The following is a 17,077-nucleotide window of genomic DNA, read 5'->3' as shown; positions in this document are numbered from 1 at the left end:
ATATTTCAGTGTGCCCTCTACTTTATCTATTTTCAGGTTAAAACAAAAGTTGAAGTTTTTCCCCTCCCCCAAAAATGCGGAATGCACACCAGAAAAAGCATCAGAACTCACACACAAAGTATTCTGAAAATGGTTTTCCTGGACATTGCAATTCATTTTAACATTTAGAACAATATAGACGATGACATACCACAAAAAGAGTAAGAATTGTTTTGACTCCTGTTAAAGAGGTGAAGTCTCAGTGTTTCCGTTTACATTTTTTTTGCACTAGTTAATGCCAGTGCATTTGACCTCATTGCTTGTGATTTATTATTGATATTTGTTATTTATTTATACGTTAATAAAGAATTTAGGTGTTCCAAAATGTTTTTGTTAATTAATAAGCTTCAACAAAAATGTCATTAATAAAGTAGTAAGAAAAAAAAAAAAAATTGATTAGTCGACTAATCGTAAAAATAGTCGGCTGACTAATCGGGAGGAAATTAGTCGTTTGGGACAGCCCTACATTTTTTCTGGGAATATGTGTCTGAACCTTTTTGTTAAGAGCATTGTAAAAAAAACACTTAAGCATTTTATAGCATTTAAGCTAGCGGACTTTTTCTGTGTCAGTTAGCCAATTGTTCTTTTGTTGTACATATATCCTCATTTTTTATTTATTTTTTAATCCCATTTGAGGCTCAGCTCAGTTATTTTAATTTTTCATGTTCCTTATCCGATTACTCGATTATTCGAACTAACTAGTCCATCGATTAATCGACTACTAAAATATTCAATAGCTGCAGCCCTACATCCAGCCATATATGTTTGAGTCGTATTTGGTGGAGGAGGAAAATTCCGAACGACAACAAACACGAGGCTGATGACTACAGCATACTGTAAAATGTCATCATTGTTTTCTATATATATATTCTTTGGCTCTAAGTATTTTTCCCCGGTTGCTAAATAAATTGTATGGTCATGACAAATTACAGTCTTGTGTTAAATGGAATATGAAATATTTAAAATGCATTTATTCAGTACGACAGGGCTAAATCACAGCATAATGGTCAAAACTGCCGACTTCTTCAACCTCCCGAACGGTATTTTATGCCATGGGTGTTAGTGCAACTCTTGTGATTTCCTTCCCGGTGACTCTGAGACGAAGGAACGAGCGTAAACAAAAGAGGAAGCGTAAGAGCTTGGCTACATGCTAATCAGAACCGAGCTGCTCTTCCAAGTCTGTTTTTCTCCCTTCGGAAACGAAAAATCACACAAAACTACCCCGACTCATATCACACACAGCGGCGGGGGGAACAGCCTTCACCGATTGCCCAGTGCCCGGCGGCAAGCAAGTTTCGGCTCGTCGTCCCTCTGCTGCACCCCGGCAGGAGTGCTCGTCTCTGGGGACGCAGCTGGGGAATGAACGCTGAAAATGGTGCATTCTCGGTGGAAAAGTCGGCCAACATCGGAGCGCGTGGCTACCCGCGCCCAAGCCAAGGATAGTGCTCTCTCGGTGGGCACACAAAGAGGGCCGAGAGGGGTGGAGGTCTCTACACAAACGAGAACAGCAGACGACAGCGCATGGCTGCCCAAGCATGGGCGCTCATCGGCCGGCGACCAAGGTGTGCAACAAGCCGCCGGTCATCAGCCAAAGGATTCGGCCACTTCTGCCTTTTCGGTGGACAGTGAGCATTGTCACCCACAAAATGCAAGCCACCTCCTTATTAAAACGTGTTCCATGATCCCAGTATTTGACATAATACTGGGATAGGCTCCAGCACCTCCACGACCCTCGTGAGGAAAAGCGACATGGAAAATGAATGAATGAATGAATAAAACATATACGTAGTTTACTTATTTCTTCGTTCGTCCAATGGTCCCGCAGTTCTCGTACTTGTTTTGCCCATTCTTTGCGGTGAAAAGAATATTTTTGAAACCCAAAAAAGGCTCACGTCGTTCTGCATTCTATAGTAAAGGCTGTATAGTGAAGATGATTATTCCGCTGACGTCAAATTCGCCTTTTTCCTCAATACAGACTCTGGCCGGAAGTCACTCATTTTCATGGCGCGGGATTCAAAAAATTGAATAAATATATCGATCGCTTCCACACACATCCAAGTGGTCCATTTAATTCTGGAGCATAAAATACCGTGTAAAATATTAAATAAGCCTGCTTTTTGCTGTCATTGGCATTTTAACATTATTCATAAACTGAATCTTTGGCTGCCACTGATAATGATGAGGCAATCCATTTCGACTGGGAAGGATGGCAGCAATTATCAATGGCACTGAAACATGATTATCCAATGCCAGTCAACTTTTTTTTAAATCTTTTGTTTTGTTCATGATGAGAGAGCCAAAAGACAGATTTGGCTTCAAACTTCTGTATTTGTCTTTACTCTCATACTTTCTCTCTTTCTGACGTTCTTTAAAATTATTTAAACTTTTTGAAAATAAATCTTTTTGAGTTATTCGAGTTTAAAAAAAATAATAAAATAGAAAATAGTAAATATATATGCAAGCGAATTTCTGAGTTTTTCCTTTTTCTAATTAATTTTTTTAGAGAATTTTTTTTAAAATCTACTTTTAAAAAACAGTATATTTTTATTGTTCGTTTTTTTTTTTATAAAACATGAACAATTATGAAAAAATCATACAAGCTTATCTTTATATTATACTGTATACTATTAACTCAATGTCTGATTTTTTTATTAAAAATAATTATTACATTTTTATTTAAATATCTTTAAATCGTTTTTTCTCATTAAAATAATACAAATAAACCAAATACAAATCATTCCCAGCCCTAATGGATTGGACTTCTATTGCCGTCAATGGCACTGAAAAAAACCCTTGTTCTGCGTTTCATGTCAATTATCCTCAAATTCACATTCTGCTAAATTTTCCAAATGCAAACCAAAGCACTTTCTTTCTGTTCACTTCCTGTCATGTAATCATATTTGAGACCCCTCCCCCCCGGTGGCCCCCCTGCTGGAAATTGTTAAATTATGTAAAATGCGGCTGGATTTCAAAGATCCAAATTTGCTCATCGGGGAATGGACGGATGAGCCGCTTCTGTGTAATAATCAATCTAAAGAAGACTTAATACAGATCATCATCATCGGAACTAGGCAAAAAAAATAATACATGTGCTGTAAATGTGAAAGATTTGGTGAACGCTGTAGGGTTTGTGCGTACCTTCATTCATATTTCATAACTTTTGGTCGGGATCAATATGGAGCTGCGGGTCCCCTGTGGACAATAAATATCCACCACGAACATGTTTTGTTCTAAAGAAAGGAAAAATGTTACAAGATGTCCATTTATTTATGATTATTATGGTGTATTTTTGATCTTTGTACTTTACTTTAAAAGCTCCCATGAAATGTTGACGAAGTCAGGAAATGAAATGAGTGAACTCATGCAATTTTACATATAGAAAAAGAATTTGCCACTCAAATCAGACTGTTTTAATCATATTCCACCCAAAACAATGTTTTCAGGGAACACCCACTTTTTCAGCAATCTGAGTGTGACATCACAACCAGAAATGATGACAATTCCTAGCTTTCTAGTGCTAGTTTGGGTTTGTGGTCACGACTTATTCATTGTTATTTTCCTCTTTTCTTTACTGTTGTACTTTCTAATGCTTTTATCTATACTATATTTACATTTCCCCATAGCTTAGTTTGACCTGAAACAAGAAAAAGTGACATTTGGATAACTAGGACATAATATCAGAAAATGTGATTATAACCTTTAATTTTAGCAAAACCAGACTTTAACCTTTTTAGTGGCAGCTTTTCATTTAGTTTGGACTAGGGCTGCAGTTATCGATTATTTTAGTTGCCGATTAATCACTGAACTAGTCTGAATAATCGAGTAATCGGATAAGAAACATTAAAACTTAATATACCTGAGCTGAGCCTTAAATGGCATAAAAATAAATAAATGAGGATCTAAGTACAACAAAAGAACAATTGGCAAACTTACATAGCAAAAGTCCTATAACTTAAATGCTATAAAATGCTGACATTTTTTTTACAATGCTCTTAACAAATGGTTCAAACACATATTCCCACAAAAAAACTAAATCACGAATGCATTAAAAAACATTAGCTCAAACAAAAGGCTTATGTTGGTCTTAACAGGGAGCAGCTGGATTCAGCCATGTGAAGAGTTATGTCAAATTCAGATCAGAATTCACACAACCTTCAACACTGTTTTATTCACTGAAAAAGATTATTTCTGCTGGGATGCCAATGATAAGGTCTTGTCTGTCCCACTAATAAACAATCTTTTTATATATATATATATATATATATATATATATATGTGTGTGTGTGTATATATATATTTGACCATTTATTGGGATGTAAATCAACAATCAAATGAATCTCAGGTCTGCTCCAGTGTCCTATCATCCTAGACTTCATTTACGACTTGGCGAAACACGATCAAAGGGATACCTGGCGAGCTTCCAAGTTGATATTATCCTGCACCCAAACTAATGCAATTGCTGTTCTTAAAAAAATTTTAGAAAATTAAAAAGTCACCCAAGACAAGAGTTGGTCTGATGAGAAAAACTGGGAATCAATTTTTAGATTTTGTTTTCCAAAATTCATAATTAGGAGAACGTTACTTACTTCTGGAGATTTTTTTTGAGTACCGGTATATAAGACACTTAAGGTGTGATTTAGTGCATCTCAGAGTCATTAGATTACTTTTAGGGAGCTTTAAGCTGATTTAACACTATTTAGGTAATTTACAGATCATTTGTAAGAGGATTTTTTTTTTGTGTTTCTGGAGATTTATGAGTATTTAGGTTTGGGGAGCAATAGTAGATTTTAGTTGATTTAGGTCACTTAAGGAATATTGCTGTGCATCTAGGTGTAATTACCCTACTTTAAGGAAGTCTTTCGCGGCATCCAGGTGCGATTACATACATTATTTTAGATTAATTAGATTACATTTAGCGAGTATTTTAGAATATTTAAGAGAGTTTGGGTCATTTGAGGAGTAGTTCAATGCATCTGAGAGTATTTAAATTACTTTTAAGGAGTATTTTGGTAGGGTTATGAGTTTTTCTAAATCACTCAAACAGTAAGTGTATATACAGTGGGGCAAATAAGTATTTAGTCAACCACCAATTGTGCAAGTTCTCCTACGTGAAAAGATGATAAAGGCCTGTAATTGTCAACATGGGTAAACCTCAACCATGAGAGACAGAATGTGGAAAAAAAACAGAAAATCACATTGTTTGACTTTTAAAGAATTTATTTCCAAATTAGAATGGAAAATAAGTATTTGGTCACCTACAAACAAGCAAGATTTCTGGCTGTCAAAGAGGTCTAACTTCTTCTAACGAGGTCTAACGAGGCTCCACTCGTTACCAGTATTAATGGCACCTGTTTTATCTCATTATCGGTATAAAAGACACCTGTCCACAAACTCAGTCAGTCACACTCCAAACTCCACGATGGCCAAGACCAAAGAGCTGTCAAAGGACACCACAGACAAAATTGTAGACCTGCACCAGGCTGGGAAGACTGAATCTGCAATAGGTAAAACGCTTGGTGTAAAGAAATCAACTGTGGGAGCAATTATTAGAAAATGGAAGACATACAAGACCACTGATAATCTCCCTCGATCTTGGGCTCCATGCAAGATCTCACCCCGTGGCGTCAAAATGATAATAAGAACGGTGAGCAAAAATCCCAGAACCACACGGGGGGGACCTACTGAATGACCTACAGAGAGCTGGGACCACAGTAACAAAGGGTACTATCAGTAACACAATGCGCCGCCAGGGACTCAAATCCTGCACTGCCAGACGTGTCCCCCTGCTGAAGCCAGTACACGTCCAGGCCCGTCTGCGGTTCGCTAGAGAGCATTTGGATGATCCAGAAGAGGACTGGGAGAATGTGTTATGGTCAGATGAAACCAAAATAACTTTTTGGTAGAAACGCAGGTTCTCGTGTTTGGAGGAGAAAGAATACAAAATTGCATCTGAAGAACCCCATACCAACTGTGAAGCATGGGAGTGGAAACATCATGCTTTGGGGCTGTTTTTCTGCAAAGGGACCAGGACGACTAATCTGTGTAAAGGAAAGAATGATTGGGGCCATGATTCTGAGTGAAAATCTCCTTCCATCAGCAAGGGCATTGAAGATGAGACGTGGCTGGGTCTTTCAGCATGACAATGACCCAAACACACAGCCAGGGCAACAAAGGAGTGGCTTCGGAAGAAGCATTTCAAGGTCCTGGAGTGGCCTAGCCAGTCTCCAGATCTCAACTCCATAGAAAATCTGTGGAGGGAGTTGAAAGTCCGTGTTGCCCGACGACAACCCCAAAACATCACTGCTCTAGAGGAGATCTGCATGGAGGAATGGGCCAAAATACCAGCAACAGTGTGTGAAAAGTTTGTGAAGAGTTACAGAAAACGTTTGGCCTCCGTTATTGCCAACAAAGGGTACATAACAAAATATTGAGATGAACTTTTGGTATTGACCAAATATTTCTTTTCCACCATGATTTGCAAATAAATTCTTTAAAAATCAAACAATGTGATTTTCTGGGGGTGGGGGTGGGTTTCCACATTCTCTCATGGTTGAGGTTTACCCATGTTGACAATTACAGGCCTCTCTAATATTTTTAAGTGGGAGAACTTGCACACTAGTATTTTCAAGTGGGAGAACTTGCACAATTAGTGGTTGACAAAATAATTATTTGCCCCACTGTATGTGTAACCCATTACTTTCAGGGACTACTTTAGTCGAGTTAAGAATATTAAGATCACTCAAGGAGTATTTCTATAGGAGTAAGTAATTACTTTTAGGGTATTTAGGTCACTTAAAGAGTAATACATTTACTTTTAAGAAGTATTAGAGTTGACTAAAACATTTCTAGAACACTCAATTTTAGAAGTAGTTTAATCACTTTTAGGGAGTATTTCCGTATATTTATGCGAACGTATTTCGGTTAATGAAGCAATATTTCTAGGACTAATTAGATAACTTTTAGAAAGTGTTCCCATTGATTTCAGAGGATTTTGGTCACTTTGGAAGTATTTCAGTGCATCTAAGAATAATTACAGCACATTCATGGAGTATTTCAGTATATTTAAGATTACATAGGTCACTTAAGGAGCATTTCTTGAAGTAATTAGATTAGTTTTAGTATTTCAGTAACTTATCTAGGTTTGTTTTGTGTGCTTTTGCAGGACAACAAAACATTGGCAGGAAGAGTCCCTATGTTGTCATGGCAACCATGCTCCGCTTTTTAATTGGAGCCCTGGGACAGACCACTTTCATCTTTATCACACATTTACACACACACACCCCTACACACACACGCATAGCGGAGTTGAGAGCCGGGTTCAAACCCAGTTCACTCGTGTTCTTTTATGAGTCCTGTCATGTATTAACAATATCATCATTTTATGTTCAATAAAGTATGATGAGTTCTTGATGTTTAAGGCACCGCCCCTATTTTTACCTTCAAAATATGATCAATGACCCAGTGATCTTTTTGTTTTGCTTTAAATATTGTGAAAATATAACTAAGGAATGGTAAAGAAATGAGGCTGGTGTTATACAGATTTCGCCCCAGTCAAGGAATCTTAAAAGTTTTGCTGGAAAACGAATGAATAAAACAAGCATGTTGGATTATTTATCTCCTTTGGCCCAAAAGTGAAGCAAGATCCTGGGAAAATGATTCCAGAGTAGTCCTGAATTTAACTCAGTGGCTCAATCGTTTGTATAAAAAATATATATATATACACAAATAAAATGATTTATAAATAATACAGCGAATGTTTTCCTAGTTTAATCTGAAATATTTTTAAAGAGATCAAATACATTTTTAAAAATGGGAAAAGTATTTTCTTTATATTTTTTGTAACTCAAAAAATAACTTTTTTTTTTTTCCCCAAATGAAGTACATTTAAAAACCGGATTTTCCTTTTTAAAAGAATAATAACAATTAAAAAGGCAGTGTTCAAAGATCATTCCCTTCAGGTACCTTTCCAATGAAACATGGGCTGATGGCATTCTACATATACAATGAATGGAGTGATTATGTTTATGCCTGTGAGGTAAGCCTTGTAATACTTCTCCTGCATCAGTGAAGTCACTGAGTGCTCTCTGCTGTTGGCTAACGTAATTGCAACCTCCCACTCAACGCGCGTTTCAATTTTTCTCTGAGTGACTGTTCGAAAGGGAGAGAAAAACTGAAAACCTTGTGTTGGCCGGGAATCGAAACCGGGTGAACTGCTTGGAAGGCAGCTATGCTAATCATTATACTACCAACGCCCGGTAACATCCCAGGAAGGAGAACAATTTCACTGGCCAAAAATGCCAAAAGCTTCAAATCAGAATACAAATACATTGTGAAGAAAGGTTGGCCATTTGTTTAATAAGACAACTGTAGAAGAATGTTTTTGCCATTGCATCACGTTTTGTCATGTACACACACAGAGTTCATTACATTCTGAAGTCATCAAGTGTTGATCTCTTGAAGCCTCCGCACGACCGCACTCGCCAACGTCATGTAGGTTAAAGCCTGGACACACATGGGTAAGAAGTCATTTATAAAGTTTCCACAAGCTAGCATATGATATGGGAACGGGGGGGCATTTCTGTTTTAGTTCAATTTTTTTATTATTATTTATTATTTTCATTATTGTTTATTTATATTGCAGGAAACAAAACAGTGAACCATTTGCTGAATTAATTATCAATTAAAAAAAAAAATTGTAACAAAAAAAAAAACTTTGCCAATCATTTTAATATATAAAAATGAAATAACAAAAATCTAAATGAATGAATTAAAATGTAAATAAACCCAAAAATATTGAAATATATACATAAGTGCATCAATAAATCTTGAAATAAATCAGGAAATAATAAGATACTCAATCCCGCAATAAAAGATTATACAGTGATCCCTCGTTTTCGCAGTTAATGGGGACCAGAACCCCACGCGATAAGTGAAAAACCGCAAAGTAGCACACCCCGTCTCCCAATATTTTTTTTTGTGCGTTCAAAGTATTTATTCAGATTTTGGTATTAGAAAGAGATACATATGAGACAAGTTTTTTATTTCAATTTTTTTCCTCCAAAGTATAATTATATATAGAGATGTCCCGATCAATCGGCATCCCAATCGACTGGGTCCGATCACGTCATTTTCACAGTATCGGAATCAGCAAAAAAAATATCGAACATGCCTTTTTTTAATATATCTATATTTTTTAATGAAATCGTTTTCCAATTGTATTTAACGTTACAGACACAATATGTTACACTCATCCAGAGTCTTTAGTTTAGGCTTAAGGTAGGGTTATCAAATTTATCCCGATAACGGCGGTAATTAATTGTTTTTAAAATGTATCACGTTAAAATGTTTAACGCAATTAATGCATGCGCTGCACGACCCACTCACGCATTGTCACGCTCAATCTGTAATGGCGCCGTTTTACCTATATAGAGAGATAAAAGGCAGCGTTAATTGAGTAGAGTGAATTTTGGCAGCCTTTGGAGCCTTTTTATAATTGGCTAAAGCCTTACAATTCCTCTCCCTATGATTAGAAATATCATGGGAAGCGATGTGGGGAAGCAAGGTAGCAATTGATTTTTTTCTTAACACCTTATGTTATTTCCCAACGCAGAGAAAATATATGAATTGGTAGCACTACGCACAGTCATGGTTCCACTTCCCATCATGCATTTGGGCATGGCTACAGTATCATTTACTGAAAGCTCAACAAATACACTAGATGGCAATATTTAGTCACAATATACAAAGTCACAAGTTTTTCTATCCGTGGATCCCTCTCACAGAAAGAATGTTAATAATGTAAATGCCATCTTGAGGATTTATTGTCATAATAAACAAATACAGTACTTATGTACTGTATGTGGAATGTATATATTCGTCCGAGTTTTATTCATTTTTTTTCTTAATGCATTGCCAAAATGTATATGATCGGGAAAAATTATCAGGAATGATTGGAATTGAATCGGGAGCAAAAAAAAGCAATCGGATCGGGAAATATCGGGATCGGCAGATACTCAAACTAAAACGATCGGGATCGGATCGGGAGCAAAAAACATGATCGGAACAACCCTAATTATATATATACACTAAATGTTTTTTAAGCACTTCAAATGTATTACATGTTACTGTCCCACCAAATTATTTTTAAACAGGGATAAAGTCATAGAAAAATGCTTGGCTTTATTCAATCTTAAATTATGCGTGAGTCCACTCAAATCACCTCAAGCTGCTCACACACAATGAGTTGCTACAGCAACTGTTTAACAAATTAAACGATGATTGATGCAAAAGTTTGTGTCAAACATCTGTCAATCATCGTTAACTTAAATAAGCAACTCCAGTGCTTTGCCTGACAAACAAAGAGCAGAGAGGAAGAGGAAGCAAGCGAGCAAGGCTACGCTATTGGCTCAGGACAGCTCATCAGTATTATTATTATTTTTTCAATTGAAAGAAAATCCGCGATGGACTGAGGGCGCGATGTTTGAAGCGCGAAGAAGCGAGGAATCACTGTATACTGTAAACCTGGTCCTTAATGATTGAGGGGTACAAAAAAAGAAAACCAAGAAGTTTTACCTCCGGGCTGTCTGGTGATGACACGACCACTGGTTTCCCGACGTCAGACATTTCTCTGATGTTGACGGTAAGCGGGACGTCACCTGAGACACACACCCAAAAGTCACCACACCCATTTGTGACGTATTCTTGGTCCACCAGAGTTGAGGATGGAGAAACTTGTACCTAATAAAGTGACGCCCAGCGCATCTGCCAGCCGTCGTGCGCCGTCCGACCCGAAGATGGCGGTCTGGTGGTTACACTTGGGACATTGGAACACACTCATGTTTTGCACCAGGCCTAGAACCTAAATGCACATACATATCAATCAGGTTTTCCGTGGCATGCCATCAAATACAAAAAAATTAATTCTCCAAACAACAAGTTTTTTTTTTTTTTTTTTTACGGGCACGTTGACTTTTCTGAACATTTCGGCTCCCCTGCGCGCATCCAGCAGGGCAACGTCTTGAGGTGTGGACACGATTACAGCACCTGTCCAAAGCATTGAAATAGCATTATGTACACAACAGTGCTGTCACAGATTACTTAAAAAATAATTACTGATAACTGATTACGCCCCAAAAAAGTAATGTAGTTATTTTACGAATTACTTGATTATCAAAGTGACTAAGTTACTTTAAAAGTAATTTATCAGCTACTTTTTACCAATTTTTCTCTCTTTGACGCCTCAACATAACAATGACAACAGAAAAGTGTCATCGCGTGTAAGTGACTTTCCGGTAATTGAATTTAAAGGGGAAGATCTGAATTTTTCACATAAGGCTGAATCTTCAAGTTAGCGGAGGTTTAATTAGTTGATGAGTTGATTTCAACCACCATTGACTCGCGCTAGCTTAGCGACTCCGCCCTTAGCCCTGAAACTAACAAATAACCGACAAACTGCATGGAATTTGTTGAAGGAAGTAGCTGTGAGCGGTTACCATGGAAACAAACACGTACCGGGAACCTTTCTAGCATTTTCTATTCAAAATGCTCTTAACGCATAGGCACTAAGGAAAAAAAAACAACTTTAATCAGATTACTGGTTTGGAAAATTGAACGCGTAGGATTAGTTATTACTGAAAGTAATCAGATTACAGTAACTGTCAGAAACGCAGTAACAGTCTTTTGTCAGTAACGCGTTACTTATTAGAGATAGAAAATAGATAGAAGATAACAAAAAGTCTAAACACAGCTGTTCAAAGTTCAGGTTGTGGCGATATTTTAACTTATTAGGCTTCGGCTTGAAAAAATTAACTGACCGATTGCGACATCCATTTTTCTTGATTTCTTTCAGTGTTTCTTCCAACCATAACGTTGAAATTTAAAATGAGTTTAGTTTTGTGTCATGTCTGTGATCAGCTTTTTTTTCTATAAAATTAAACAACGACAAGAACATCCGCCAAGACTAGTGATTCCATCATTTTTGCTAGGGATTAAATAATGGAAGGTAATGGCAGTTATATTTTCTAGAAAAAAAGAATGCAACAAGAGGTCCAGTTTATGAAAAATGGGGAAAAACAAATTATTCTGGCCTTCCTGTTTTCCACTGCAAAATTCTGGCATTTGAACAGATATACACATACGTTTGCTATCGAGCTAACCTGCTATCGGGATGCTTTGCGTGATAGTTAGCTGTACGTCGCCCGTTCCGGGAGGCATGTCGACCACCAGGTAGTCCAGAGAACCCCAATCGACCTACATACACACAAAAACACACTTGAAGACAAAAAGCACACAATGGTGTCCAGGAAGCAGCTGGTTATAACCTGTCTGAGCAATTTGTCGATGGCTGACATGACCATAAGGCCCCGCCACACGATGGGTGCCGTTTCCTCCACTAGAAAGCCCATTGACATGCTGGCAAGACATGGTAAGGTGATAAATTTCACATTATAACATGGGTTTTTGGGATATTTTGATGAATATTTAAGACAACAATCAATCATGTTGATTCAAAGACTCACCAAGGAATTCCATAGTTGATGAGTGGGAGCATCCGGTTGTCTGGGTTTAAACAATTTTTAAAAAAGAGAGAGAGCTTGTGATTTTTTTCATCTTTATAATCATCAATAAAATGCTAATTCATTTACTGTATTTTTGGGACTAGAAACTGCTAGTTTTTCACTCCTTATTAGCGGCTAATTTATGAATTTAAACAGGTTAACTTCCATCCTGTTTACTCTACTGCCATTACAGAAGAACAAATTAAGGCTATCCATAAGTGCTTTGAAAGATTTTAAAAGAATAGACATGCCATGGCTAGCACTGACAGCCGTTAGCACTATAGGTATTTTAAGAGGACTCCAAGTGCTGCAAGCTAAAAGTCACGTAAGAAAATATACAACCCCAAGCAAAAAGTATGGAATCACCAGTCTCGGACGAGCACTCACTCAGACATTTTATAATGAAGAACAAACTCAGATAAAAAGTTTGAAAAAATAATTAGTTCAAAAGTGCAACTCCTTGGCATTCAGAAACACTAAAAGAAATGACCAGCATCATCACCTTGTCCAATGCAGATTCTTGACTCATCACTGAAGATAACCTTCATCCAGTCTTTCACAGTCCATGATTGCCTCTCCTTAGCCCATTGCAGCTTTGTTCTTTTCTGTTTAAGTGTCAATGATGGTTCCTTTAAGCGTTCCTGTATGAAAATCCCATTTCCGTTAGGTGATTTTGTATAGTTCTGTCACATACCTTGACTCCAGCTTCTTCCCATTTCTTCTTCATTTGTCTTGTTGTACATCTTCTGTTTTCAAGACACAAGACCTCTAGTTGTTTGTTATGACGTCTTCCTCGGTCTACCAGTAATCCTCGGTCTACCAGTACGCTTAACTTTAACAACCTTGCCATGCTGTTTGTACTTGGTCCAGATTTTTGATACAAATGGCTGTGACCAGCCCACATATTTGGCAACCATATGTGTAGCGTTACCTTCTTCAAGAAGTTTGATAATCCTCTCCTTGGTCTCGAGAGACATCTCTCTTGTTGGAGCCATGATTCTTGTGAATCCACTTGGTCCAGCAGCCCTCCAAAGTGTGCTAACTGCACTTTTTTTAACTGCTGACTAACGAGCAGACCTAATCTGAGGCAGGAGCCCAATTAAGGAAAGGAAATTGACTGGCTGTGTCTGTATTTTCTACTCAGAATGGAGTGATTCCATATTTTCCTCAGAATGGAGTGATTCCATATTTTTTCCCTGCACTTGCTCTATAAAAGTAACATTTACTGACCACCACAATGTTTTTTATTCTTTTCTCTTAGTGTTTCGGAATGCCAGGGAGTTGCGCTTTTGAACTAATTCATTATTTTTTCAAGCTTTTAATCTGAGAATCTCATAATAAAATGTCTGAGTGAGTGCTCGTCCGAGACTGGTGATTCCATACTTTTTGCTAGGGGTTGTAAAATACTAACACATGGACACCTAGCTCTTATAGTTTGGTGCGGGTTATATTTGTATTTTTTCTTGAATTTGATTAAATTTGGGTGGTGGAACTTACAGTCAGGTGCAGTATACAGGACAAAATTTACGGTAGTATTATTGTTCGTGTTACTTACGTACATTCAGGTCACAAGTCGGATATATTGACTCTATATAGCAATTAATCACAACAAATGTCTCAAAGGGTTTAATTGATACAGTACTGTCAGTGAGTTCCGGGTTTCCCTTCAGATTCATCAGTTTGGGAATGGATGGACCGTAAACGTCGGCATCGAGCAGACCCACAGACTTGGACTAAAACATAAAAATGAAGCAGAGATGAAATAACAAAGACAAAGATATATTCAGTGGAAGATTTCCTCACCGGTTCGTTGGCCATCAACGCCAGTGCTAAGTTGACTGTGGAGGAACGACAAGAGACATTTGAAAAAATGCAGTCGGCGCAAACGCAGGAGCTGAAGGTACAGCACGTCCCACCTGCAGTGGTGGACTTTCCCACGCCGCCTTTCCCAGAAGCTACCACTAGCACCTGGCGGACACCCGTGATGGCTTTTTGCTTGGGGAGGCCTCGAGCCATCTGCTGCTTCTGCCGCTCATGCAAAGCCTTAGCATCTATCGACCGCTGTTCAAAAGCGACAAAATAACACACAAGCTCATCGTTTTACAGGCAACTTCCTTGAACAATTCATTATATGTCAAATAAACCGAAATAAGGATTACAAAATCGCCATTATTCAATCATTTATTTAGTGTTCTAGTTGATAACTCATCAATTGCCAAATTAATTGACAACTACCGTAATTTTCACACTATAAGGCGCCGTCACCCACCAAATTTGACACGAAAACGACATTTGTTCATAGATAAGCCATACTGGACTATAAGCCGCACCTGGCCTCACTGCATTATGGGATATTTACACTAAAAGATATGAACCGGTAACACTTTATTTAACAGCGGTATCATAAGACTGTCATAACACCAAATTAATCATTTTTGCCTCAAGAAGCTTCATTTGGCCATCACTGCTCCCTTGGGAGAGACAGTCAACCTCTGCTGCCTCCTGTTGTCAACACTATTGTTGTCCAACATGCATCCTAGCATGCACTGCAGTGCTACAGATGTAAATAACAATCAAAATTCATGTTCTGTGCTAATTATTTCTTCAGTTACTGTTCCAGTTGTTTCATAAATGGCTAGTTATGGTATTCGGTAACACTTTGTTTGACAGTGGCGCCATAAGACTTGCCTGGTACACCAGACTCCCCGCTGTTCCAGCTATTGAGTCTGGCCACCATTCACTCGGATACAATTTCCAGGGCGGAGCAAGCCACAGCAAACAGACAGCAGAGTGGACCAATCAGCGACGGGCAGACGTGATGTTAGTAAAATGACGAGGGAAGGACGAGGGACTTGCGCGCGGAAGTAAACATACGAAGAGAGCGGAGTTTATTCAACATGGCTAGCGCGAGACAGACTGTTGTCAATGACTTGTGTCGATGTGTTTTTGGTAATTTAAAACTGATTTTACCGTGGATTGGAACATATTCTCGGCTCTCCCGTTCACCATCTGTGTTGTTGTGGAGACGACTTTCGACGCGCAAAAGTGACGTTGCTCGTTGAGAACACGTCACGCAAATAAACGAATCTGATTTGTCGACTGATTTTGTACCTGCTTGAGGGGCCGTTAATGGGCTGGCTCCCAGACTATACTCTCAGTGTTTGAAAAATACAGGGAGAACAGTCTGGCAGAGCCAGGCAACCATAAGACTGTCATTAGACAATCATAATTATGACATGACACTGTCATGAGCATTATTGAATGCTTCTAACAGACGTCATTTACTGCTATCTGGCAAATTATCTCACTTTTGAATGGATGTAAAAGATCCTAGCTAGACATAAATGGATTTAGTGAAATAATTTGCCAAATTTCTAAGGAAAGTTGCATTGTAATTAAACCACGTTGTGTTTTGGCAATCCAAATAAACCACAACATCGCTTCTAACTCAAGATACGACACATTTTTGTGGCCCGAAAAGACTCATATTTCAATTTGAGCAGAAATGGTGAGCAAAGGTGTCAATTTCAACAAAAACAGTACTGCTTACATTTCCGGTTGTTGTGCTATCAAACTCATCAATTCGAGTTAAAGCAAAAGTAAATAGCCACCATTTACACTTTAATGTATAATAAACTTACAATATTTAAAACATTTGGCATATTGAAAATGGCTTGTTAACTAACCGTACCTTAGAGGAGAATATTAAATTGGAATACATAGTGATACTTCCGGTGTCATTGCCGCAATACATCTAACTTCAGTCACTCAGCTATGTAAACGCAGTGAAATTACAAATTACTTACGTGCCGCCGTGTAAACTGTAAACAGCAGGCAGTCAAGGGTATTATTTGTTTTCCGGCTCGTGAAACCAATGACTTGTTGGCATATTTTGTCATGATACACGAAAGTCTACCGTACGTCAAGTGCGCCATGTTTTAATGCTAACGAGCTACTCGAGTTCATGCATGTCAACATTGCGCTGAGTAACGGACTGAAAACGACTTTTTATAAACAACACGTGGGCATTTTTTTTTGTATTTTATATATATACATATGGACTAATCCAATGCAATCAGTTAGTGTCCTATTTTAATTTTTGACCTAAAAAATGTTTTGGAATTTTTTGGGGGCTATGAATGACCAACACAAACTTTTTTTTTTTTTTTTTAAAGTCAAACTTATATGTTTAGAGACATCTTCCTTTATAAACACAATTGACATGTCATTGACAGATACATACAGATGTGGTCAATATTAGTAAAAAATATTGGTACAAAAGAATTTAATTTTTAAATTAAATTATTTAATAATTTTTCAAAAATAATGTACACTGTATAACGTGAATATATAATATGAACTTTTTTTTAAACAAAGGCTTCAAGGGGGAAAACATTCTATTAATTTTTTTAAAAAATTATTTCTGTGTAAAATGATTAGGAAAAAATGCAATTATGACGAGCGCAATTTTGAGCTTCTTC

At 37.6% G+C, this 17,077-nt stretch overlaps 1 protein-coding gene across 2 annotated transcripts; it reads right to left on the bottom strand.

Moving 5' to 3' along the window:
- Positions 1–8,374: 8,374 nt before the first annotated feature.
- nubpl (nucleotide binding protein-like) lies at positions 8,375–16,566 on the bottom strand. Of its 2 annotated transcripts, XM_057858712.1 has the most exons (11): positions 16,403–16,566; positions 14,513–14,657; positions 14,400–14,434; positions 14,239–14,329; positions 12,558–12,597; positions 12,360–12,450; positions 12,195–12,288; positions 10,997–11,082; positions 10,777–10,897; positions 10,612–10,694; positions 8,375–8,541 (listed from the first exon to the last, which is right to left on the bottom strand). In XM_057858712.1, exons 1-11 carry the CDS (start codon positions 16,529–16,531, stop codon positions 8,479–8,481), a joined length of 978 nt encoding a protein of 325 aa, XP_057714695.1. In that variant the 5' UTR covers positions 16,532–16,566; the 3' UTR covers positions 8,375–8,478. The 2 variants fall into 2 exon arrangements, with proteins under 2 accessions (XP_057714695.1, XP_057714696.1); XM_057858713.1 differs by lacking the exons at positions 14,239–14,329; positions 14,400–14,434; positions 14,513–14,657; positions 16,403–16,566 and adding an exon at positions 13,099–14,230.
- Positions 16,567–17,077: the final 511 nt, after the last annotated feature.

This window comes from Corythoichthys intestinalis, chromosome 15, assembly GCF_030265065.1.
Source record: "Corythoichthys intestinalis isolate RoL2023-P3 chromosome 15, ASM3026506v1, whole genome shotgun sequence".
NCBI classification, from domain to species: Eukaryota; Metazoa; Chordata; class Actinopteri; order Syngnathiformes; family Syngnathidae; genus Corythoichthys; species Corythoichthys intestinalis.
Note: the sequence above shows the minus strand (reverse complement) of the source record. Positions and strands in the feature narration are given on the sequence as shown.